This window comes from Diaporthe batatas (assembly GCF_019321695.1).
Source record: "Diaporthe batatas strain CRI 302-4 chromosome Unknown Contig00009, whole genome shotgun sequence".
NCBI classification, from domain to species: domain Eukaryota; kingdom Fungi; phylum Ascomycota; class Sordariomycetes; order Diaporthales; family Diaporthaceae; genus Diaporthe; species Diaporthe batatas.
The window spans coordinates 1,797,871-1,820,759 of record NW_025408556.1 but is presented as its reverse complement, the minus strand read 5'-3'; the positions used below and the strand labels follow the sequence as shown (position 1 = coordinate 1,820,759).

The following is a 22,889-nucleotide window of genomic DNA, read 5'->3' as shown; positions in this document are numbered from 1 at the left end:
GCCACCTCTAGAAAAACTCCTCGTCGCCGACGGGGACCACAGCCAGGAATTGAAGATGATTCTCCGTGGGGGAGAAGGTGGCTGGTTGTGGGTACGGCGGGAATCGGGCAGGATCCATTTCGTGTAGAAAAGCCCTGATGCCCCCGGTGTTAACTAAAAAGTTACCAAGTCCGCTGAAATGAGATCGCCCGCGCCAGACCTTCTCATAAAATGGATTCCTCATGGCCGGTGTGAGGAGAGGATAGAACGCAAGATCGGGCAGGGAGCCTAAAAGAAAGCGGGGGGACACCGCACAAGGGATGTCGCAAGTCAGACCCAACGCTTTCAAATTGGTGCAATCGGCCAGGAAGTCCAGGAATCCCTTCATGAGTTGACGATCGGGGTGCAAACTACGAGCAGCGGGCAGCCACAATGCATGGTTGTTGAACAGCATCGTGTGTGGGATCTTGTGCCAGTCGTTTGCAAAAACGACTGCACCTTGAGTGTACCGCCCGAATCGCTCGAGGAATCCGCACCCCAGGAGGCACTGCAAATCCGACAGGTTGAGGCTGTCGTGCACGGCGTTGAACCGTATCTTGCCGCCTGTGCAGTCGATCGTCGTAGGAAAGGCCATCTGCACCTCGTGCGCCGCCTCCGAGTTGACAGCCTGGATGGTCCGCATGTTGTCGAGGCGTACCCTCAATTCATCGTCCTGCTGGTCGCGAGGGACAGGCTCGAGGCGATAGACCACGCGAAAGGCGATGGGTGCGGGAGCGGGAGGCTGCTGAGGCCTGGGCTCCTCTCGGCCGAGCATCAGGACAGTGTAGATGCCATAGGGCGGCATGGCTTCCTTCCAGATCTGTGATCGCATCTCAGGAGGCAAGTTCTTGAACAGCGGGAATCCCTCCTCTGCGATCTGGGCTGCAGTCTTGCGGTGACGCAAATAGTAGTCATAGTGGGTGCTGGTGCCCTCTGCAACCTTGACGGCGTGGTCCAGCCTGTTGATGGCATCCTGGTCAGACATGATGGCGTAGCTGTGGGTTTCAAGTCAGTCGAGATTTCAAGAATCAATAACAAACGCATCTTCCAAGCAACATTGACATACCTGCAGCATCAGAAGCAGATGGGCTGTTGAGAGGTGGATGACTGGTTGTCAAGAAGGTGGGTTTTTGTTGGATGAGAGATTGGCCAGGCTCTCACTGAAGGAATTCCATCGGCCGTCGCTCAAGTGCTCGAGACGGTGGAAATTTCGAGGGATGGTGAGTTGTGAAAGGTTCCAAGGTCGGAGGTTGGTGCGGTGGTCGAAGACATCGGACTGCGGTAGGTACCTAAGTACCTTGTGTGGAGACATACTTCAAGTGAATCCTACAGTACTGCCTCAGCTGTGTGGTGTGGGTGGGTTGCTGGTTCTGGGAGCTATGACAGTATCACTGGCATCGGCCTGAGCGACTGGCATTCAACTGTTTCTGTTATCTGAGCAGGTTGTTTGGTAGCAGAATTGATGTTCTCACAACAGGTGTGGTGTTACTGCAGAGGTGATGCTTGAGACCCTAACCCTGACGAGGGTGGTCACACCTGCCCATGGCATCGTCAAACGTTGAAGTACCTAAGTACCTAAGTACCTAGGTACCTAGGTACCTAGCCCCGACCACACCTCTCGAAGCTCAGACTTCCAACAGCCCAGGAAACAGTGTAGTGAACTACAAGAAGTGTGCACGTGACCCACGTCAGGGCCCCTAGGTCCATGGCCAACCCAAAGCTGGACCTGAGCAACAGCAGCAACATCCCCTTGTCAACTGTGGCAGCTGCTAAACGCATTATCAATGCACGATACAAAATCCTGCTGGGCCTACCCTTCAGCTGCTCTGGCCAGCAGAGGATTAGGGCTCCAACACCGTCTCTGGCACTTTTACTGCCAGTTGAATTCAGGATCCTGACTGCCATCATACCAGTGTGCCCAGTTGCGCAATCACACCTTTGCCCCTCTACCAAAGCATTACCTCACGGTCCACAAAAGCAAGGAAGTGACAGACGGGACTCTACACGGTGACTAACGGTAAATGCTTCGAAGGCATCTGGAATAGTCCCGGATTTTTCATGAGAGAATGTTGCCGGCATTTCCACTCATGGGATGTGGCGTCCTCAAGGCGGGGCTTGAAATTTGGAAGCCCGGAAGGCAAGCAGGTTATTCATTGGTTTTTTGATCTGCTGAGCATTACCAATGACACAAAAATTTTCAGCTGTCTTCCGATCTCATAACACCGTGGTAAAGCTTCTTGTGGACTATTTGTGCTCTTGTGCGCGACTGCTTCAGATTCATTCCAAAGTTGAGCTCGGCCGTTTTTTGATTGACTGACTGCCAAGCATGAATTTTCAGCCCCAAGCCCATGATTAAATCAACGCATATTGGATACAGCCTTTCCAGTGAGGCCGCCCGTGTATTGGAACTTGCTTGAACAAGAAAATGCGCGAAGAGTGTCTGCCAAATACTGTCAGACCGCCTGGGGAGGGTTGTTAGCACGGCCTGGGGGATTCTTCACCACAATCAATCATTACGAACATACCACCATTTTCCTCACTTCTAGGCGAGATCCCAAGACACGCGGATCCTCCCAACGTCGAGGTTGGCAAGCTGTTGGAAAACGGCCTTGCCGGCATCGATGGCGCCGTCGGGACAAGTGGGGCACAGGTCTGCGACGGTGGCAGTCGTGGTCTTGCCGTCATAGTGGATGGTGACCGTCTTGCCACAGGCGCTGCCGCCGCCGTACTGGACGGGGTTGAGGGCCACGACCCTGTCGTCGGGCCCGTTGTTGGGTCCGCAGGCACCCTGGCCTGGGGTGAACCAGGTCATGTCGCCGTCGAAGGCGACGACTGAGGTGGCCGCCGCCGAGACGAGCAGGGCGAGCTTGGTGATGGTGTTCATGGAAAGCATCTTGAGTGTTCGATTGGGGTTCCTTCAGGTAATGTGTGTTCCAATTCGAGCTGGCAAGTTTGAACTTTTTCTTTTGGTTCTGTACTGGATTTGAGTTGAGGGAAACGAGACTTTCGGTGGAAAAAGCGAGGCTTTTATACATGATATGTAGAGTTTCAACGGGAGTGACTCGCTCTATCTACTAGCAACTGAGAAAATAGTATTACTTTCGCGCCCAAGCCTTGTCACAGTGAGCTCGTCACCCTCAACTTCTCGGCTCATCACTCCCAGAGCCTGGTGGTACAGTTGAGGTTATCAAACGCCTTCATACACCATTTTCTACAACGCATGAGTAAAACTCACGCCATCTTCCCCGAGCCGTTTCCTCCGTGTCTCAATTTCTAGGCTCAGATCTACGTATTAAGGTCCCTCCTTCGGATCCCCGGCGTACAACTTCCACCATCTAGGCCCCGGATTATGAGGTCCTTGTGCTTCCCGATCTAGATACTGTCATCCCCGGACCTGACGCCCCGGTCTGACCTATATTGCTGTCGCCGCCTGTGGAACTGTAAGACCATGAGACAATCCTCGGATACCGACTCAGCTACTCCGTATGCTTGAAAGCCACGTGTGTTACGTGACACCATACCTAGGTAAGCTCACGCACACATAGAATATTGGTCGGGGTACTGGCCCGACCTTCGCTACTCTCGCTAACCATCTAGTTGTCCTCGGGCCGAGCTCGTTCTTGTTCAGCTGACTCTATTTTCTCATCCAAGCTACTATGTCGGTGATTGGCAATGCGGTATGGGAGCCGGAATGCGTGACTCAGCCGTCAGCTGTCCTGTGCTTATTAAAGAAGAGTGTGGATCCTTTCGTCTATCAGTAATCAATTGAATTATTCTCATATGTTTTGAACATCGTCATTGGAACGCAGAACGGTTCCCTCGATGCTCATGAGCTTGTAGTCAGGCCGCCGCGTGAGAATTGGGTAACCACAAGACCATCTTTCACCAGAGCAGGGATACTTCAGTTTAGGTGACAGTGTTAACTCACTATGACGAGGATGAAGCCCGAGAGCGAGCAAGTGTGAAGTCATGGAAAGATTCGTTACCGATGACAAGGACCGCGACATCCATCTTTTCTCAGATTGAAATGGTTTGAGCTTAGTCTTGACATTTCAAAACTGCTATAGCGACGTATTATATTACCAGGTCACACGCAGAGACCTGCCTCCTCTTCGCTCTCATTCCAACTCCATCGAGGGTAGTTGAAAGCCTTCACCATACAACCTGGTCCAGTACCCGTGAAATTACTGATTTCTTGGAAAGACGTCGGTAGGTGTGTAATTTCACCATTGCTGGTGCCTGATCTTACTCTCTCTCACCTGACCCAATCATGGGCACACACACATGCGCACTCCAAGTTGGGTTTAGCGGCTGGAGGAGACTCCGCAGAGCATTTAAATCCCCGACCGTCTCAATCAGACTGTTGACGCACGTAGACTCTTAAGCTTCATATTCAGGAAAAGGAGTTTAGCAGGTCATCACGCCTCTTGCTGCTGCAATTTCTTCAAGTATCAGACAACTGGGCGCCTTGACGCACATCTCGACTTTGGTTCCTTCAGCCCTTCGATACGCTGCTGGCACCATGGAACCACATCCGACGTCTTGCGGAATGCCAGTCGAGCAGGCATCCATTTCCGAGACTCGTCGCATCTTCAACGATAGTTTGGGCACAACTCCCCTGCCGACCCGGGGTGCAAACCTCACTGCTTTTCCGATTTTTCCTCAGCTGCCCTCTGAGCTTCGACTGCACATATGGAAGCTCTGTTTCCCGCCCACTCGCATCATCAGCCTTTCTATCAGCCAGCCAGGTATCCCGAGACGCATGGTGGAGGGAGGCAAGATGGAGTTTATTCGTGGTTTTGATCCTGAAGCTTTTGCGCCACGCATGCATTATAAAACCCGGAACAGTCTAGGCAACATCGTCAGCTCATACCCGTACCACGTCAACGTCCCGCGCTTCGAGCAATGGTCCCGTGCCCTGATGGGTGTCAACCGAGAATCACGCGAGGTGTTCTTGTCTTTCTACCGCATTACAATCCCAACGCACCATCTCAACGGAGACCCGGTGGGCCAAATCTACGTGAACCCGGACACCGACATCCTGGAGATGCAACTGGAACAGTTCACACCACCCGTGGCCTTGGTGGCGTTCCTTCACGACGCCCTGGCAAATGACCCAGCTGGTCGCGGGATCTCGCACCTTGCGCTGGGGAGGGGTCTCGCGAATATGCAGAGGCTGCTCTACGCCACATCCTTGCCAAAAAGTGAGGACGGCGGCAGTGCCGGGGCGCAGAATCCTTTCCGCACCCACAGCCCATCACTTCCGCTACATCCAGTCGCGGCGGCGTTCATGAGGGAATGGCTACAGACGGGCCTGCGCACATTCTACAGCGTTGTTCAGCCGGTGGACGGCTGGGAAGGCATGTATCCGCGGGCGAACGGTGGGGGTCGATTCCACCTGAACCGATCGTTGCCGTTTGCCGCGCAGGGGACTTTGGAACAGGCGACAGAGTATTCTTCTGTCGGTCCCGATCCCAGGCCTGTTGAGGAGGGGGATCTGGCCAGCGTTGTGGTTCGCGTGGATCCGAGAGCAGACGTTTATTCTTGGTACTGCATCCTCGACAATCTAGGAGTGGACAGGTCCAAGAGCGTGATGCAGATCCGCTACCTTTTGGCGACGTGGCCGTTGAAGTGGAGTGAGGCGTGTGCCACACGGCAACAATTCGTGCGGTATCTGGAGAAATCGGACGCACAGTTTGCAACACGCATGGAGGATCTCAGACAGCCACCTCGGGGTGACAGGATCGGTGAGGAGACTTGGCGGAGACAAGAGAGGACTTTCAGCGAGGTTGCGGGGATCTGGGTCTTTGACGCCGATGCATTTGGGGAGGTAATGCCGACCCACTTGCATCAGAAATCGCGAATCGATCCGGATGGTGAATGTGAATTTATAACTCTCAAGGACTTGACAACCCAAAGACCCGAGTTGTTTGTATTTCATCTTCGTTGATAGACTTTTGTTTCGGTCTTGAAATACAGAAATGATAGGTGTTACGGCCATGCTCCTAGTAAACTAGCTGCCACTTAATTCGGACCGTCACGATAGTCTTCCAATGTGGGCTACTAGTTTAGAACGCCATCCACAACATGTGCGGCGTCGCTAATGGCACCTAAGTAGCGTCACAGAGAAGGGGACTGTGCAGGGAATAAAATGCACCTCCAAGTGATGCCTGGCCAGTGATCGACTAGGAAGGTTTCGATTTGCAGTCTGCTATTTGAAACCCTTACTCCTATACGACCTTGCAGTGAAATTTTCAATATTCCGTAGCCACTGAGAATGAGACAATTATACATTTCATCGGAAATGATTTGTAACAGGTTTTGATCACATAGAGAATCGGTGTGGCGTGACTGATGGCGGATATGTGCGTTGTCCCCATGAAATCCACGACCAGAATGAATGCCATTCTGAACTGCATCATCTCTGCTGAACTTTGCTGCACAACTTGACGCGTTTGGCGGCCAAACCTGAGGACCTCCAGCCACGGAGTCGATAGTTTTATGTTCTCGTCCTCCACGATATCTATCGAGCCAGGCTCGTGAGCAAGAGCCAGCTCAAGTGCTGGTAATGAACATGGTCCTGTGATCCCCTCTGAAATGACGGTTGTCAATCAGCCGATACGAAACCCTGTCGAACAATACTTAATTCCATAGACTAGTCTCCAGGGCTCTTGCGACATAATGTGCTGGACATGGATGTCTCCACCTGGGCACTGCCAGTGTGTTGTCTGTGTGGATCGGCAAGCGCCAACAGACCTAGGGACCAACAGACTGACCACCAACACCTTCTCTTATTAGCGACTTGATTTCAGGCACACCTCAGTCTGGATCTTTCAACTCTCTTTTCTTAAATTCTCTCAAAGATCCGTTCAAGATTTCCACCACCATCTCGCAGCCTAGCGCAACTTTGGAACGACCATGGCATACTACGACGTCGCTGTCATCGGCGGAGGGCCTGCTGGTCTCACCGCGGCGGCTACCCTGGCCCGCCAACTTCACAGCGTGGTTGTGTTAGACTCGAAAAAGTACCGAAATGCAAAGGCGACGGGTATGTACATGGTTCCTGGTCACGAAGGCAAGAACCCAGAAGACTTCCGCCGTGAGTCTCGGGAGGGTCTCTCCAAGTACAAGACTATCGAGTTCCATGATGTCCGAGTCGACAAGGTTGAGAAGAAGAATGATTCCCACTTCTTGATCACTGATGCTGTGGGCAAGGACTGGAACTTCCGCAAGCTTTTGCTCGCGGTCGGTTCCTCGGATATCTTCCCCGGGATCGAGGGCTATGAATCCCTCTGGGGCGAGCGCATCTTCCATTGTCTCTTTTGCAAAGGCTATGAGGAGAAAGGTACCCAGTCTGCCGGAGTGCTGGCCATGGCTCCCATCCCGCTCCCGACCGAGATGATGGTCGGTATGGCCGTTCACGCCGCTGAAAGTAAGTGCATCCACATAAGGGAACATTGAGGGCTCTTTTGTTTTACCGCGCCAATCGGCTCCCGGAGAGAGAAACTGCAGCGCTAGGAGATTACTATTAACTGGTCCCTAATAGACGCATCCCAGTTGAGCGAGAACGTTACGCTGTACACCCAAGGGAACGACGCACTCACCGCTGCTCTTGTGCCCGCAGTCAGTCAGAAGACAAAGTGGACCGTCGAGCCGCGGGTCATCAAGCGCATAACCAAAGGAGACGGCGAGTCCGTGACGCTGGACTTTGAAGACGGAGGAGCGAGCAAGGACGAAAAGTTCCTGGTCCACCAGCCGCTCACGGAGCCATCCGGGCCCTTCGTCCAACAGCTTGGGCTGGCCACCACCCCGATGGGGGATATTCAGGCTGAAGGTCCGTTCTATCAGACCAGCGTCAGGGGTGTGTTTGCCGCAGGAGACTGCATGACTATGTACAAGGTCATCCCAGGAGCTATATCTACTGGATGCAATGCCGCTGTGGGGGCATCTACGCAGATCCTGTCTGAAATGCATGGCTTCCCATCTCCGGTCTAACGCGGAGAATAACATTGAATCTTATGAGGAAAATACCGTGGGGGGCGTGGGATCATCTCATTCCGAGAATTTGGTTTTGGTAAAGAGACACTTTGCACATCAAGTTGAGTGTCTCCACCGGGTATCTATATCTATGGCTGGCCAGCAGCCCATGGAGCCAGCAGGTAGCATACTACCTAGGTAGTGCGCCGCAACTCAGAGTTATACATGGAAATGCTTAATCCTCATCGCCTCGGAACCGCTGGGAACTTCTCATCCCAGCCCGAAATGTCATCGCTGTTTTTGCGGACATGCCCTTCCTCCTTAAATATGAAAGTCCGCAAAGAGCTCTGGGAGCTTTTGGCAGGGATCGCCACCGACCAGGATCTAGGCTTCTTCCAAATCTGTGGATCCCTTCGTAGATCCTGTTGGCTCTCATATGGTGGGGCCACTTGCACACCCTCATCATTCTCGCAGAGGGGGTCCTTTTCCAGGTCCATGACCATGGCCCGGGCAGTGGTCCGATCTGCCTCGCTGCGGAGGATGCAACCCCGGCACATGTCCCAGTTCGGGTCGCGGGTCCGGAGATACCGCAGTGCCACCCAGTTGAAGATGTTCCAGAACACGCACAGCAGGACAATGTTCGAGACGACGACTGATATGATCAGGGATCCCGTATCCTTCTTCTGGGGCACCGAGCAGATATACTGCATCTCAAATCTTGCGTGGTTGCCGACCAGGTCAGGCGAGCCGAGGATGGGACTCGGCGTCACCGTGTCATTCCCGGTCGCGTCTGCGATGGTGTTTACGAGGTAGTCCAATGTGGCGCCAGACGCGAATGCGTTCGTTTCTCGGTTGAAGTTGAGGTCCCACATGACCGCGGAGTAGTATGACTTTGCAAAGACGTCGAGCAGTCTTGCTATGCTTCCCGGGTCGCCTTCAGCCAAGGGGAATGGCTCGCCGTCTTGGCTGCTGTTTGATGGTGATACAAGGCTTCCGCTCTGCCCGGGGCTGATTATCGTTGTCGAGAAGAAGTCGTCTGCGGTAATGTCTGCATTTTCGGCTTTCTTCAGGCCTGAAGTTGAATTCATGTGGTCAGTGTATAGTCAATCATAAACCAAACACGCATCGCGAGCTCACCTAGTGTGGTTCCAGTGTATTCAATGGTGCTGTTCAAGCCGTGGATTTCAGTCATGAGCGCGTTGAAGCTCGACTGCCTATGGTACCACATATTCACATTTAGCTCAATTCAATTCTTGTCTTGGTCTCTGAACGCCGAAATGAAAGTCGCAGTTATAGTTGAGGGGTACCCACATGAAGTCATAGACAGCCCACTGACTCAAGCTGGACCGTTGCTGAAACAAGAACTCGATCCCACTGAAAGACTGCTCGATGGTAATGTTTACGGGAATACCAGCGTCAAATTTGCAGTATATTGGTCCAGACTGCGTGGTGATTAGTCTCTCTTCGAAGTTGCGTATTTTCGAGGATGATCAGCATACCTGAATTTGTAGCCTGGCGGAGCTTGGTTGTTGTTGAGATGTGAAGATAACCATGAGGTCCCCCATCTGACAGTCATGAAGTGTATTGTTCAAGTAGACCGTGGTTCCAAGAGTCTTGGAATTCAGACCTGGATAGACAGCCTCGTCGTCTGGGCCTAAAGTCGTGTTCATCATGGTAACGGTGTAGCTGCCCGATTGTTGATTCGATGTGTAGTAGGGATTGCCTATGGCAACTCCTGGAGACTGGCATGATGATCGGGCAGTACTAATCCATGACCATGGTGCGTTCAGGTACCAGTGTTCCTCTTCCAGCGTGGAATTTGGGTTTGTCGTGTAAATGACGTTTTGCACATATCCGTCCGCAGCAATGTTGACGAAAGTGAATAGAACAACTGCCGCTGCACCGCAAACTGTGACAAGCGGTGTGAACCATCGAAACGGATACGTTCGCTCGATGGTATATCGAAAACCCGATGAATATTGTTCCGCCATAATGCGTTTCTCTTCTAAGTTGAGCTTTGTGAGAGAGATGGGAAGTCCATGAGGGAAGGCAGGGACACTCGAGGGGGGCCAAAAAGGATAAATACCCTACGCTGCTCAGAGGATCATCAGACTTCTCTCTAGGGCTGTTCCTTATCATCTAGTTCCAAGGTTAGGACGGCGCACTTCCCATGAGAAGGATCGCCTGTCAGCTCCATGTGGTATTTGCGGGCTGACATGGTTCCCCGAATCCTCAGCCGCAGCGCAAGAGTAGCATTTTTCAAGGCGAGGAATGCGGTGAGATGGGTCCCGTTGGCACCCTAAAGCTTACGCGTGGCTACCCTAGGGTAGCCATTGGAGCATGCACATGCGTGGTACTAGCCGAGCTTACTGATGCATGTCTCGGCAGGGCGTTGATCTGTCAAACGCTCCATAATTAGACTTGGGGGACATTTTGTGCCTGCAGACTCTGGAATCTGCCGACTTTCGGGGTGGGTCGACTTTCGGACTGCCTGCAGGGCACTTCTGGCAGTTGGCATGTTGATATTTGTTTGTCAACACTGGCAGCTGGCCGTCTACCGTTCATTCAATGCAAATAAGATCACTAACAAGTTAAGAATAAAAGCTTACAAATTCATAGGCCATGGCAACCGTTTGCTTCTTTTCTTTGTGACGTCTCATTTCTACACAGGCTGAATGCCGCGGAATGAGATGCGGAATGTCTACTGTGGCAGTCACTTGCGCGGGGAGAACTGGGAAGCAGTGTAACTCGAACTCCGTGCTAGTATGAATCCGGTAGCACAATCGCTATATCTGGGACCACCCTGGAGGCTTACGGGCGTCTGTAGGTGGATCTTGGCAAGCCCTATCACTCTTTGGCCGAAGATCTATCTATTTTGGGGATCGTTGCCACGCAGTACTTGCAGGCGACAAGTGGCTTCAGGTAGTCTATAATTAATGGCGACATCGAAGGTCATCATGTACCATTACTTACCCGAATCTGCCTGTAAATCTCTCAATGTTGTTGCCGGCTGCAGGCCATCAGAGTTGTAGCAAGATGGTTATGAACAATGACCCATCCCACGGCGTTCATGGTGCGGCCGCCGCATCGCTGCCTATGGGCTTATCCTTCGGTGGCAGGCTTACGGCTTAGAGGTATCTAGGCACATACCTGCGGAATAGCGTCCAATAGGATGGAAGTACAGGGTGAAAGTTCAAGCTCCTAATCCAAGGCCCCTACCCGGCGGCCTTCCAGCGCCCGACCTAATGCCACTTGGCATTCAAATTCCGCCCCATCATCTAGGTAGCTTGTACTCCTAACCTCCTGTATGCACGTGTTCTGTAATATCGTGACATGAGACTTCCTTGTACCAGACAAACCCGGGGAAGATGGCAATCCCAAAACCGCTTACCTCGGAAAGTAAGCTTCGGCACTCCACAGTGACACTCTTAAAATTCTTCAGACGTACATGTGCGTTGTTAAATGCACCCCAGGAATTGAAGCATCGCTGTAGTGTAGTATGACCCGATACTGGAATCCATCTATGAATCTACTTCCATCTCTCCGAGTCCATCGTCAAGGCTTTCAGTACTTTTCAACATTGTTGGCAGCGGAAGTGTCTCAAGTGCTCGACAGCGGAGCTAGGTAGAGAATCCCAACTCTTGTCAGCTGAGCTGGCAGCAATTTTATAATGGTAGGGATGTTGAATAGCAGGCGCAAGATAAACATTTTACAGTTCCAGCCTAGATCCGCTTACATGCATTGGTATAAGAGCGAATATATTACGACACGTCCACGCGTTCTCCCCTTGATTGAAAAGGTATACCTATAACGAGAGATCAAGGCATCCGCGACCGAATGTAATTCGCGAAAGTGGTCATCTATCCTGCAATTTGTCAAATATTGCATCCAACGACGACCCTCAGAAGCGCCTATCTGCGGGACTAAAAAGTTTCGTCGGTTCTAGGGATCTCGTCATGTTGCCCTCCGAGCACGTCATCCTCCATCAATGTGGTGCCTGCACACTGGTTGGCACTTGGATATGAAGGCCGGCCGTCACGGCTCCCCGATCCTCTCATAACGCAATAGCCCACAGCAACAGCGTGATGGATTTTCTCGCAGAACTTATCCGCTGAGCTCCCGCCAGCACCCAGTGTGAGGCCACGGAGATTTTGCCCGCCCACACCGGACCCATCATCAGCATGCAGGTGGATGTGGTTGTGCATGGGGCCGACAGCAGAAATTGCCGGAAGGCATAATATCAGAACCTCGACCCATGTCGCTTAAAATGGCTATTTCTTTGGTATAGTTGCTGTCTTGACCGTTGACTTGGCAGGTCCAGCTCTCCCCTACAACCAGATTCTTTTGAATGAAGTGCATCACAAATGCCCCAAGCAATCAAACGACAGACCAAGCTTTCACACAAGCCTTGCCGAGCCCGCCGAAGACCTGTTCCGACCCGCTTAGTGGCACTCCCAATACCCACCAGGCATCGTCAGTGAGCGAACATGGTCTCCGTGGCGGGTCTGCAGCTCATCCCTCAGGGCACCGCCTACGGGCTGCTCATCGGCCTCGGGGTTCTCTTCTGCGTCGTCATCCTGGCGGCGGTTCGCATCCAGAAGGCGTACCTGGCGGAGGACTCTGGAACATCCGAGATGTTCCTAGTGGCCAATAGGAGCGTGGGCACGGGGTTGACGGCGTCGGCTGTGTTTTCGAGCTGGATGTGGATCAACGAGACTGTCATGTGTGCCGCTATGTGTTATAGATATGGGCTGGCTGTTCCACTGGTAAGATACGCTGCCCCATCGGAGAAGGTGATGATCAATGAGGCTAAATAATGCAGTGGTGGGGATCCGGTCTCTGCTTCCAGATCGCCTTGATGGCTGCTCTCGGCGTGATGGCCAAGATTCGAGTACCATATGCCCACACATCCCTCGAGATTATCAAGCAGCGTTATGGCAAAATTGGGCATGGTGTCTTTATTGTGATGAACTTGATCAACAATGTCTTCGGATGTGCTAGCATGATCTTAACTGGCTCACAGCTTGTATACGGAGTGTCAGGCATGCATTTCGTGGCGGCCTGTATTATTATACCGTTCGGAGGTGAGTAGACTTGTTATGAGACATTCAAACCGCCCTTGGCGCTGACAATTTCTGAGTGGTGCTCTATACCGCTGTGGGAGGTCTCAAGGCTACATTTCTGACCGACTTTCTGCATACTCTGGTGGCTCTCATCCTAATCATTTACTTCACATTATCAATACTCCACCATGATGCCATTGGGGGGTTGTATGGCCTGTACGACAAGGTCATGGCAACTGCATCCGAGAACCTCATTCCGGGAAATTACAAAGGATCGCTTCTCACCATGAAGTCCCGTGATGCTATCATCTGGGGTCTGGATCTCAAGTTCGGCAACCTGGCTCTGGTTGTTATGGACACGGCATTCTGGCAGAAGTCTTTCGCAACGGAGGTCAACGCCACGGTCCCAGGATATAACCTGGCTGCACTAGCCATCTTCGGTATTCCATGGGGACTGGGGACTGTAATCGGCCTCGCAGCCCGAGCTATCCACAACACACCCGTCTTCCCAGCGTTCCCTGGCCAGTTTACCGCTGCGGAGGTGAGCGCAGGCTTCGTGATGCCATACACCATCAAGGCTTTGATTGGAGACCAAGGCGTAATCGCCTTTCTGGTCCTCGTCTTCATGGCCCTGACCAGCACTGTATCCTCATCCATGATCGCAGTCAGCAGTATCCTCTCCTTCGACGTCTACAAGACATACCTCAACCCACGAGCAACCGACAAGAAACTGGTCAAAGTGAGCCACCTCACCGTGATACTGCATGGCGTTTTCATGTCGGGAGTTGCAATCGCTCTGAATTATGGCGGGGCAAATATGACCTGGCTTGGTTATCTTAGACCTGTAGTCAGCTGCCCAGGTATTATCCCTCTGGCTCTAACGCTTGGCTGGTCGCGACAGACGCGTCTTGCAGCGATTGTTTCTCCAGTGCTAGGCTTCTTCACTGGGCTCGCCATATGGCTTGGCACGGCATACCACTTCTACGGAAGAGTGACCATCGAGACGACACAGAACCCCCTTCCGGCTCTGTACGGGGCCATTGGATCTTTCTTCTCACCTGCGCTATACTCAGTCCTGGTATCATTGTACAGGCCATCCAAATTCGACTGGCGAGAGTTCTTGCGGATAGAGCTGGCCGACGAGGCCATGCTGCACAGGGAAGATAAAACCTTGACTCCATCTTCGGGAAGTGATAATGAGAAGAATGCTGGAGATGAGACTCTACAAAGCGATGGGTTCGACCACCAACCCCCCCTGTCAAACACCTCGGCAGTTCAGCAACACATAGTCGACCCAGAATCGAAGAAAGAAAATAGGTCCGCAGAGGCATCCAAGACATCCTCGCTGATGAGTCTCGACAACGTTCAACACCCCTTCGACGAAGCAACACTCCAAAAGTTAAGACTCTGGGAACGCGTGGCCTGGGTATTCTTTGTCGTCGTCGTGCTGGTGACCTTTGTCCTGTGGCCTATGCCACTATACCGAGACTACATTTTTACGAAATCGTTCTTCAGCGGTTGGACCACGGTTGCTATTGTCTGGCAGTTCTTTGCCTTCGGAGCTGTTGTAGTATTTCCAGTGTGGGACGGGCGACATGCTATCGCAAAGGGTGCAAGGGGAGTTTGGAGGTCGCTGGGCACGGGTCCTGCTACAAATGCTTGACCTTTCAAACTAATAAGGCAGTTTCTAGTTGGGATAGTTGAATTGAGGGTGTCGAACGGCTACTAGGGCTTATCCGGTGTGGTGCAACGCGTATTTGCTCGCTTGTATTGTTGTCTTTGGAACAACCTTCTCGGCGAGTTTCTGATCTGTTCCACGGGAACAATGTGTCAAGCAAGGAGAGATAGCTATGCCTGAAAGATGATTGGTATTTGTTATACATTATACCACGAATTCCACTTCTGCTCGGTGCTAACAGAAACATTCATTTGGTATTCGATATATGTCATATGTCAGCGTTTGGGTTCCCACATGGCCCTATAGCGCCTATTTAAGCTTGCCCCACATGGTTGCTTGCTTACGCTCTGGACACAAACGATGCGTGGTAGAATGCAAAATAGACAATTTATTAAATGACTCTATAATCTTATGTCTCGTCACCATCTTTGAAGAAATCGACGCACATCCAATCATGAACTCGTTGTACCATCCTCATAAGCTGCCATACTACCCAGGAATCACATCGACATGAATCTCAACTCCCCCGCATCCGGCCGCTTTAACTCGAACTGAGCATCTTATTGCGCGTGATGGCCAAGGACAGAGGGGAACTCAGACTCAAAACGAGACTGTGATGTAATGGATGATCAGGGGCCGTACTCGGGCCAGTTGATAGCAGAGACATCCTCGTAGCACCTCTCAGACTGGGCAAACTCGTGGCTGGCTTCAGCCGAAGCGTCAAGCGCCGCGCACTCCGGGATCAGGTTGATGGGAACACAGCCCTCAGGGATGTTGGCGTGGTACTCATAATAGCCCTCAGGGGCCTCGAAGCTGGCGTAGGCATAATTGACGGTGACAACCTCACCCAGGGTAGGGTTGCCGGGCAACTCGTTCTTGCACGCCACAAAGGTTCCCAGGCCGAGGCCATTCTGCACGGTGGGGTAGACGACCGGGAAGTTGGCGATGTACGCGGGCGTCGCCTCTCCGACACTGATGGACACGTGGTGCTGGGCTGGGTACTGAGCGTCGAACTCGGTGGAGGACTGCACCTGCCAAGAGAAAGGGATGGGAAGCGACCCGGCGTCGGTGAGCAGGGTGGTGGTGTGGTACGCCAACTCGTCGCTGGTGCCGTTCTCGTAGAAGACCCGGCCAGGGTTGGTGGCGGCATCAAAGGCCGCGAGCACGGCGGCGTTGGTTCCGGCGCCGGTGTGGTAGCCTTGCACGAGCCAGTTGTTGATGGACGGGCTGAAGTCGAGGGCTGGGTCCGTCACGTTGGCGACGAGCTTGAAGGCCTGCGACTTCGAGGTCGGCGGGTAGTGTGGAACCTGGCGGCGGGTGGCGGGTGCTGAGGCGGCGAGAGTGGCCAGGCTCAGGGCGACGACGGTGGACTTCATGTTGATAGTGGTAGAGTCTAGGACTTCAAGTTCGGAAGGCTTGTCGGGTGGTGGTGATGCGAATGGATTGAAGATGTTCTGATGATGATGCTGGAAACAGGGTAAGTGGTCTCTGAAATCGATGGACCGTCTCGGTATTTATGTTGTTCAATGCCTACTTCAAGCATCGTGGACGTATACATCACCCGAGCAGAGTGGTCCGACGATGCTTGAGGAATTCAATGAATACGACAAAGAATTCCAATTAGATGCCATCGTGAGCTCCTCTATTGGGGCTTTGCCACGAATACTGGTAACGTTGTGATGCATGCTTACACATGTGACTACTAGATCCGGTAAGGGCAGAAGGCGGGCAAAGTAATACGGGACGTAGAAGCACCAAATAGGCGATGCGCTTACCGATTTTACCCGTTCGCACGCCACTGCGACCCCGGCGCTTGCAGATCGCTGACCTCTCGCTTATGAATGATCAGTCAAGACTGGTCAGGTACTCTAACGAATTACAATGGTAGGAGTTGTGAGACAGTTTTAGGTGCATTACGTTTTCAGAGACCTATCGCGAAACAGCTTACCACGGTGAGATGACCACAGCGCTACGGAGTAAGTGTCTAATGAGCCTACATAACTACTAGATATGTCAACAAGCAGACAAGGTGCTATTGCAATTTCAGAGAGACCATGAGGTGTAGGTCCCCTAGGGTAGATGCAAATAAGTGAGTATCTAATTTTGCACATCTAGTAGAGTAAGATCTTTTGAATCTCTCATACCGTACTTATCTCATTACCGTCTATGAGAAGTATGCGAATACAATGGTGTCATAGTAAATAAATGACGGCCTATACGCCATTTACTGGCTTGAGTTCAACCACATGAGTGTGTTACGCCCTGGTGCCTATTGAAGTCGGTAAGTGCACATCTAGGTCACATTTCTACTCAATACGTAAGGCAGTTTAATGAAGTTAATGCAGTATATATCTTTAATATACTTCATATTGAGGGGGATAGTTTGAAAATATTTTCCCTTCTTATTCCGGTTGTGATTCCGAAGATCTAGACTCCTGTAAAGTAGCGATTTTAGTGGGAAATGGTGGCCCAGACCCCCCCCCCCCCGGGGGGGGTCGGATGTGTGTGGTCAATTTACTGCACCATCGTGGATTCGGGGCGCCTGGATATTATCCAACAATCATCGCTTGCGACACGTTCCTTGACGCAGAGGCCCTCGCTGCCCGTCCAGCTCACTGACGCTCCCCGGGGTCCATCCGCAGCGCCCCCGATGACAAGAGGGGCCACTCGGCGGTTGGAAGGATGATACAACCAGAAACGTGCGTCGAGGTCGCCGTTGCCTTCAAGGGCTTGAGGCCTTACTGTCACGCTACTGTGACAGCTTGGATGACCTAATCTTGTACCATATTGTCACTACTGGTCCAGTCCCCTCTCTGTCACCCTGCACTTCTGAGTTACTTTGGTGTAGTGTGTCCGAGTCTTGCGTACATACCTTTAGCTGTCAATATCCTTGGGATTGAATCTACTAATTCACAGGTTCTCGTTTAAGGTGTAAAGTTCAATGATCTGTCGCCAGTCATGGTCTTTCGTCACGCAAAGACTGAACAAACAAGTCATCGCTGCGGCCAGAAGCTATGTGCTGAACATCATCGACTTTAGTGACGCAATACATTATTTTTCAGTATATAAATCTCGCCCACTTCAGCACAGAGTCGTACTTGGAACTTACTTACCACACATGTACAACTGATCAACATCGACTGATTAACACCAACTGATCAACACCAAGAACAATTTTCGAGATCCCAAAGACAAGGCTGGGCTCTCAGCACAAATAACCAAAAGGAACAGCAGAGAGCTAATTATTACTGTTACCGTACATCAGAAAAGGTGACCCAAAACGTCCCTTACTCTAAAAGGTCTTAGAGAAAAAACTGACAACCCACCCACAAGATCTACCGTACAGCGCTGAGCGAATACAGTATGCCTAGCGGATCTTCCTCCAAGGCCAAACAACCAGCCAACAAGCCCGAGTGGGCTGGTGCGAAAAGATTCGATTTTGCGAATTTCTTGGCGACTGAAGATATCAGGGCCCTGTGCGAGCATTTTGATAAACGCGAGTTTTACCTTTCACGTGCCTGGATTTGCTTTGCCAAAGTTGACACCAGGATCACGAACCACGTTACCTTGAAGTTCGACTTTAAGCACCCCAAGAATAATCTATGGCGCGGCGTCAAGCTCGAAGTTAATACAATAAACAGAAACGGCCTAGACTTCCCAGATCCAATTACACGCGAGCCTGTCACAAGAGCAGAAGTCGTTCTGGACCTTAAAAGATGGGAAGGGCCACCTAACGGTAACTTTCTGTGCGTCGAGCTACAGACGACTTTCAATTCTTCTGGGAACAAATCCCTTGGTGACTTTATAGGCTGGCTTTCAACTAATAGGCTACTCCGCTTTGCCTTCAAAAAAGTCAAATCACAGTGGAATAAAAATGTATTTGTTGGCTGCAGAGACTATATGTAAGTATTCTTCCGAACTCAACCTAATTTGCTGGTCCTACGGACTGAGAGAGGGGCATGTCTCGTCAGAAAATCCGGCTAACATTTTTGATTGAATGCTAAGCGCTCAAGTTCTATTCATGTTGCAACGCGTACACTGTCTTCATCAGCGTCCCTTGAAGGGCGTGGATCGAACAATTGCAACACGTAATGAGAACGGTGATTGGACTCTCTTTAAGGGCAAGGGATGCTTCAGGCTCTTAAGAGATGTTTACTCGGCCTTGGCAATCTATTGCGAAGAATCGAAAGGTCCTGATGGGAAGTCCTATACTGTAGTCCGCTCATCTGCAGTGGAAGAGGGATGTTTGCAGGACTGGGCCGCTGCTGGCTTCACGCGCCAGAAAACTCCAGATTTATACCCCTACAAGGTCATATATCCTTTTGGCACAATATCTGACCCGACTGGTCAACAGTCTATGACAGACTACGGGGGGGGATCTACAAGTCAGGGAGGATATGGGAGCTCATCAGGCGCCTCTATGCCTGGTCTCTCTTATTATTAACACTACCGGTACAGCTGGTAGGGGGTCGCACATGAGGGCGAGGCGACAACACAGGACCTGATCTTTTTGGTACGCGATGTTGGAGAATCATTTTGGATGGAGAATCCACAATGGGTGGATTCGCAATGACTCCATAGGCAGTCTCTCTTTGTGCGGTACTCGGCCGCCAGCAGCCACAGATTCAAGTCAATCCAGCATGAGTTTTGGTAATCGATGAGTTTATTTGATACAGAAAATCAGACGCAGTCATTTTGTACCATTCCGGGTCATCATTTCGCTCAACAACCCCCTCCATCTCAGCCATCAAAAAGACCGTGTCAACCCCTTCAACCCCTTCCACGCTGATATCGAGCCTGTTTGCACCACGTAGCCTGCTAATGAACCAACCATGTTCCGCCGCCGTGACAACTCCGCATTTCTCTCGGAAGCTGTTTGGATGCACCTCAAGCTCAGATTTCCAGAGAATGATAACATGCCACCATTTGAGTGTCTTACCGGCATACATATCTGGGGCTATGTGATTCGGCACTTGTTCTTGCCGCATTAGAATTACGCTCATTCTCACGAAGATACGGCCATATATATCGTCCACATAATGCTGTCCACGAATGGCGATATCACGCAGCAGGAGGTGGTTAGGTAACACACGCGGGCAGCCAAAGGTATATTTTGAGAGAAGGGAATGGAGGGAATTCATTAAACAGGGTTTGAGTTACACTCTATTGCCGAGGCAGGTGAGAAGGATAGACGATTGATTCTCTATGGCAAAGCGCTGGGCTCCTTATTCAAGACAAGAGCGACCAGCCGGGTCAGCAAGAACTGTAGCACGGTGTATGAGTGTCTGGGCCATTTCGCCGTGGTCGGGCGACTCGGTCATGGTACTCAAGCTCAAGCAGACTCATTTTCTTTGTGGTGGTTTTGCTGTGGTAGGCTAACTTGGGGCGGCTGAATTTAACACCCTATAATTGTATCATGGATTACTGCGTAACATAAAAAGTATCATCATCGATGCCAGACACCCTTCGAGATCCAGGCTGGGGAAAGCTGCTAGTTGCGGTATGTTGCAGGTTGAGGTCTTGAGCAACACCCGAAGAGCAGACAAGTTTGATCAGACCAGGACTTGTGCTGGATGTGCTGGCGGGAGTGATGATCGGTCAGGTTATCAAGGCCGTTTGACCAGTTATCAGGTATCGGCTGCCCGTCTGAGGACCCCAGGCCCTGAGAGGCTATCAGTACAGCACGGCTGATATACCCTAGTAATCCCAAAACCAGCAGCGCAGACATTACACTCACCATGCAAGAGACCATTTGGAATCGCTGCCCTGCAGCACAGATTCCATTGACTGACCAGTTTCCATTTTATCACGGGCTCGCGTGCCGTCAGCTCTACAAGTTGGCGAACTTCTTTGGGGTTCCCGTAGACGCACTCGAGCAAATGTGACCACATGCATGCATGACATCCCCAGCTTTGTCACATCATCTGAATCAGAACATGTCAGGGCAAAATGTCGGTATTCTTATATCTATCCATTGTGCCCTACAAGCTTGTGGGTTTCCTAGCACTGCACACAGGCGCCAGTGGGGCAGTAACCGTGGCTGCAGCTGAAGCTGCAGAGGCCCTTGTAACTATCGTCGAGCCCGGCAGCCGGGCATCCATCCTGCCCGGTCTCGGCAGCCCAGCCAGCCTGCGTGCCATACTCGGTGCATTCGCACACGCCATCAGGGCAGTAGCCGTTGGAGCACGCAAACGAGCACAGGCCGGTGTAGTTGTCAGACAGGCCGGCCTTCACCTTGCCAGCCATACAGATGTTGCCAGTGGATGGGGGTGGGGTGGTCGAGCCGCCATCACCACCGCCAGATGACCCACCGACACACTTATCCTGGATGAACTGGCCCGCCTCGACCGAGTAGAGGTCGAAGTAGTTGGTGTGTGCGCCGGGTTCCATGACTCTTGACCCGTCGCCGTAAGCACAGACGCTGTCGCCGCCGTTGCAGTAGGACCGCAGCACCGAGGAGAAGGCGTTGAAGTGCTCGAGCGAGGCGCCGGAGCGAGGCGTCTCGGCGCTGTAGGACGAGCCTGCCTCAACGTTGTAAGGCTGATTGGCGACGTGCCTTACGTCGCCGAAGACTAGACCGGCGCAGACTGTTGTTGGGTAGAAACATCAGCGATTACCCTATCATAATTGCTGAGTATTAAAAGAAAATGACTTACCCTTGCTTCCCGGGGCCGAAGTAGGCGTCAGACCCGAGTCGGCCAGCACGTTGCCCACAACCACTGCGCCCTCGCTGTAACCACTCAGGACGATCTTGGCGTCGGGGCATCGCTGCGTGTACGCGTTGACCTGGGCCACACCAGAGGCGCGGCCCTCCTCCACGGCGGCATCGAAACCATTGGCATTGGTCGCGTCGAACCTGATGTCCTCATAGTCGCAGCTGGACACCCCGTTGCAGGCGGCGTCGACGAGGTGCTGCTGCCGGCCGGGGTATTCCTCGTTCCACCCACGGGCGATGAAGATGTGCAGATCCGTGCAGGACCCGGAGCCGGTGGATTGGCGCTTGCTGGGGGCAGCGGACGCCAATAGGGCTAGGTTCAGGATGGTGGCGGCCTTGGGGGACAACATGGCGATTACTATTAGGATTAACGCTACTGTGGCTATTGTTGCAATGGTAGCTGGCGAGTGCTCGTATGAGAGGGGAGGAGGACGGCAAACGGATGATCGTATCTGCAAGGCCAAGTCCGCGATTTATTTTGAGCTCGCCCCCCGAGTCCAATGTGGGCTGCAATAAGCAGGGGATCGACTCATGATCGCATTCGTCTGTCATCCTGCCCGTTCTTGCATCCGCAGGATGATTGCCCCCGGGTGCTTTTGTGGGTTTCTTCTCCTGTTTCTAGGCAGCGGCGGGGAACGGGCATGGCGGAGGATCGGGGTGTGGATCCATGATACGATACGAACTTGCTTGTGGAGATTGTGCATCTGTCACCCCTGTTTATGCTTAATTTGTCGGAACCAACACTTGGAAAGGCTCGGATGAGGGTGCCGATAAGAAGCCGATCATCCCGCAGACATTGACGGGAAGTCTTCGCAACAAGATCACCGAACATACCTCCCTTTCAACAGTTTCTGTTCAAAGCCACACAACTGAGGCACTTCAAGTGAATCGTCAATTTTTCCCGAGTATTGCCAAGGAACCCGCACTACGGAGGTATAGAGAAATAGTCTATCACCAAGCCCTATAGGGGCCCCTTATTATAATATTTTATTATAAAAGTAATAACTAATAAACTAATAATTCCTTAAGGTATACTTATTATAGCTATTATACCTTTACTTATCCTAATTAAATTATATTTATATATATAAAGTATTTAAATTTTATATTAAATTTTTTATTCTTTTTTTATTTAATATTTTAATATATTTAATTATAATTATTATCTATATTATACATTTTAATTAATATATAAAACTCTTTTTAAAATAACCTATTCCTTTTTTTTAATATTTATTATTACTCTTATAAGTAATTACTTACTTAATATATTATAGGATCTTTTAATAAAGGCTTATAGTTTTAACTATTTAAATTAAGCCTATTTTTTTATTATACTTACTTAACTTTAAGATCTAATTTAAACACTCCTTTATAAGTTATCCTCCTTTTAACTTAAACTAAATTAATTTAATTATTTTAAAGTTTAAAGAATTCT

At 51.3% G+C, this 22,889-nt stretch overlaps 6 protein-coding genes across 6 annotated transcripts; 3 read left to right on the top strand and 3 right to left on the bottom strand.

The window, feature by feature from the left end:
- Positions 1 to 7: 7 nt before the first annotated feature.
- KVR01_007807 (uncharacterized protein) lies at positions 8 to 1,286 on the bottom strand (the record flags this gene model as incomplete). Its single annotated transcript, XM_044786785.1, has 2 exons — positions 1,085 to 1,286; positions 8 to 1,013 (listed from the first exon to the last, which is right to left on the bottom strand). Exon 2 carries the CDS (start codon positions 1,001 to 1,003, stop codon positions 8 to 10), a length of 996 nt encoding a protein of 331 aa, XP_044642785.1. The 5' UTR covers positions 1,004 to 1,013; positions 1,085 to 1,286.
- Positions 1,287 to 4,798: 3,512 nt separating this feature from the next.
- KVR01_007790 (uncharacterized protein) lies at positions 4,799 to 5,757 on the top strand (the record flags this gene model as incomplete). The annotated part of the gene is made up of 2 exons (XM_044794332.1): positions 4,799 to 5,654; positions 5,714 to 5,757. 2 exons carry the CDS (start codon positions 4,799 to 4,801, stop codon positions 5,755 to 5,757), a joined length of 900 nt encoding a protein of 299 aa, XP_044642768.1.
- Positions 5,758 to 6,936: 1,179 nt separating this feature from the next.
- On the top strand, positions 6,937 to 8,013 carry KVR01_008305 (uncharacterized protein; the record flags this gene model as incomplete). Its single annotated transcript, XM_044784853.1, has 2 exons — positions 6,937 to 7,450; positions 7,565 to 8,013. 2 exons carry the CDS (start codon positions 6,937 to 6,939, stop codon positions 8,011 to 8,013), a joined length of 963 nt encoding a protein of 320 aa, XP_044643283.1.
- A 24-nt stretch (positions 8,014 to 8,037) lies between these two features.
- Positions 8,038 to 10,108, bottom strand: KVR01_008100 (uncharacterized protein). Its single transcript, XM_044783796.1, has 4 exons — positions 9,495 to 10,108; positions 9,307 to 9,437; positions 9,133 to 9,209; positions 8,038 to 9,067 (listed from the first exon to the last, which is right to left on the bottom strand). The coding sequence occupies exons 1-4, from the start codon at positions 9,984 to 9,986 to the stop codon at positions 8,238 to 8,240; spliced, it is 1,530 nt and encodes a 509-aa protein (XP_044643078.1). The 5' UTR covers positions 9,987 to 10,108; the 3' UTR covers positions 8,038 to 8,237.
- Positions 10,109 to 12,482: 2,374 nt separating this feature from the next.
- Positions 12,483 to 16,563, top strand: KVR01_008136 (uncharacterized protein; the record flags this gene model as incomplete). Its single annotated transcript, XM_044793122.1, has 4 exons — positions 12,483 to 12,761; positions 12,818 to 13,079; positions 13,136 to 14,575; positions 16,499 to 16,563. The coding sequence occupies 4 exons, from the start codon at positions 12,483 to 12,485 to the stop codon at positions 16,561 to 16,563; spliced, it is 2,046 nt and encodes a 681-aa protein (XP_044643114.1).
- A 4,112-nt stretch (positions 16,564 to 20,675) lies between these two features.
- KVR01_008064 (uncharacterized protein) lies at positions 20,676 to 22,030 on the bottom strand. Its single transcript, XM_044782323.1, has 2 exons — positions 21,393 to 22,030; positions 20,676 to 21,323 (listed from the first exon to the last, which is right to left on the bottom strand). The coding sequence occupies exons 1-2, from the start codon at positions 21,799 to 21,801 to the stop codon at positions 20,737 to 20,739; spliced, it is 996 nt and encodes a 331-aa protein (XP_044643042.1). The 5' UTR covers positions 21,802 to 22,030; the 3' UTR covers positions 20,676 to 20,736.
- Between the last annotated feature and the right edge of the window lie 859 nt (positions 22,031 to 22,889).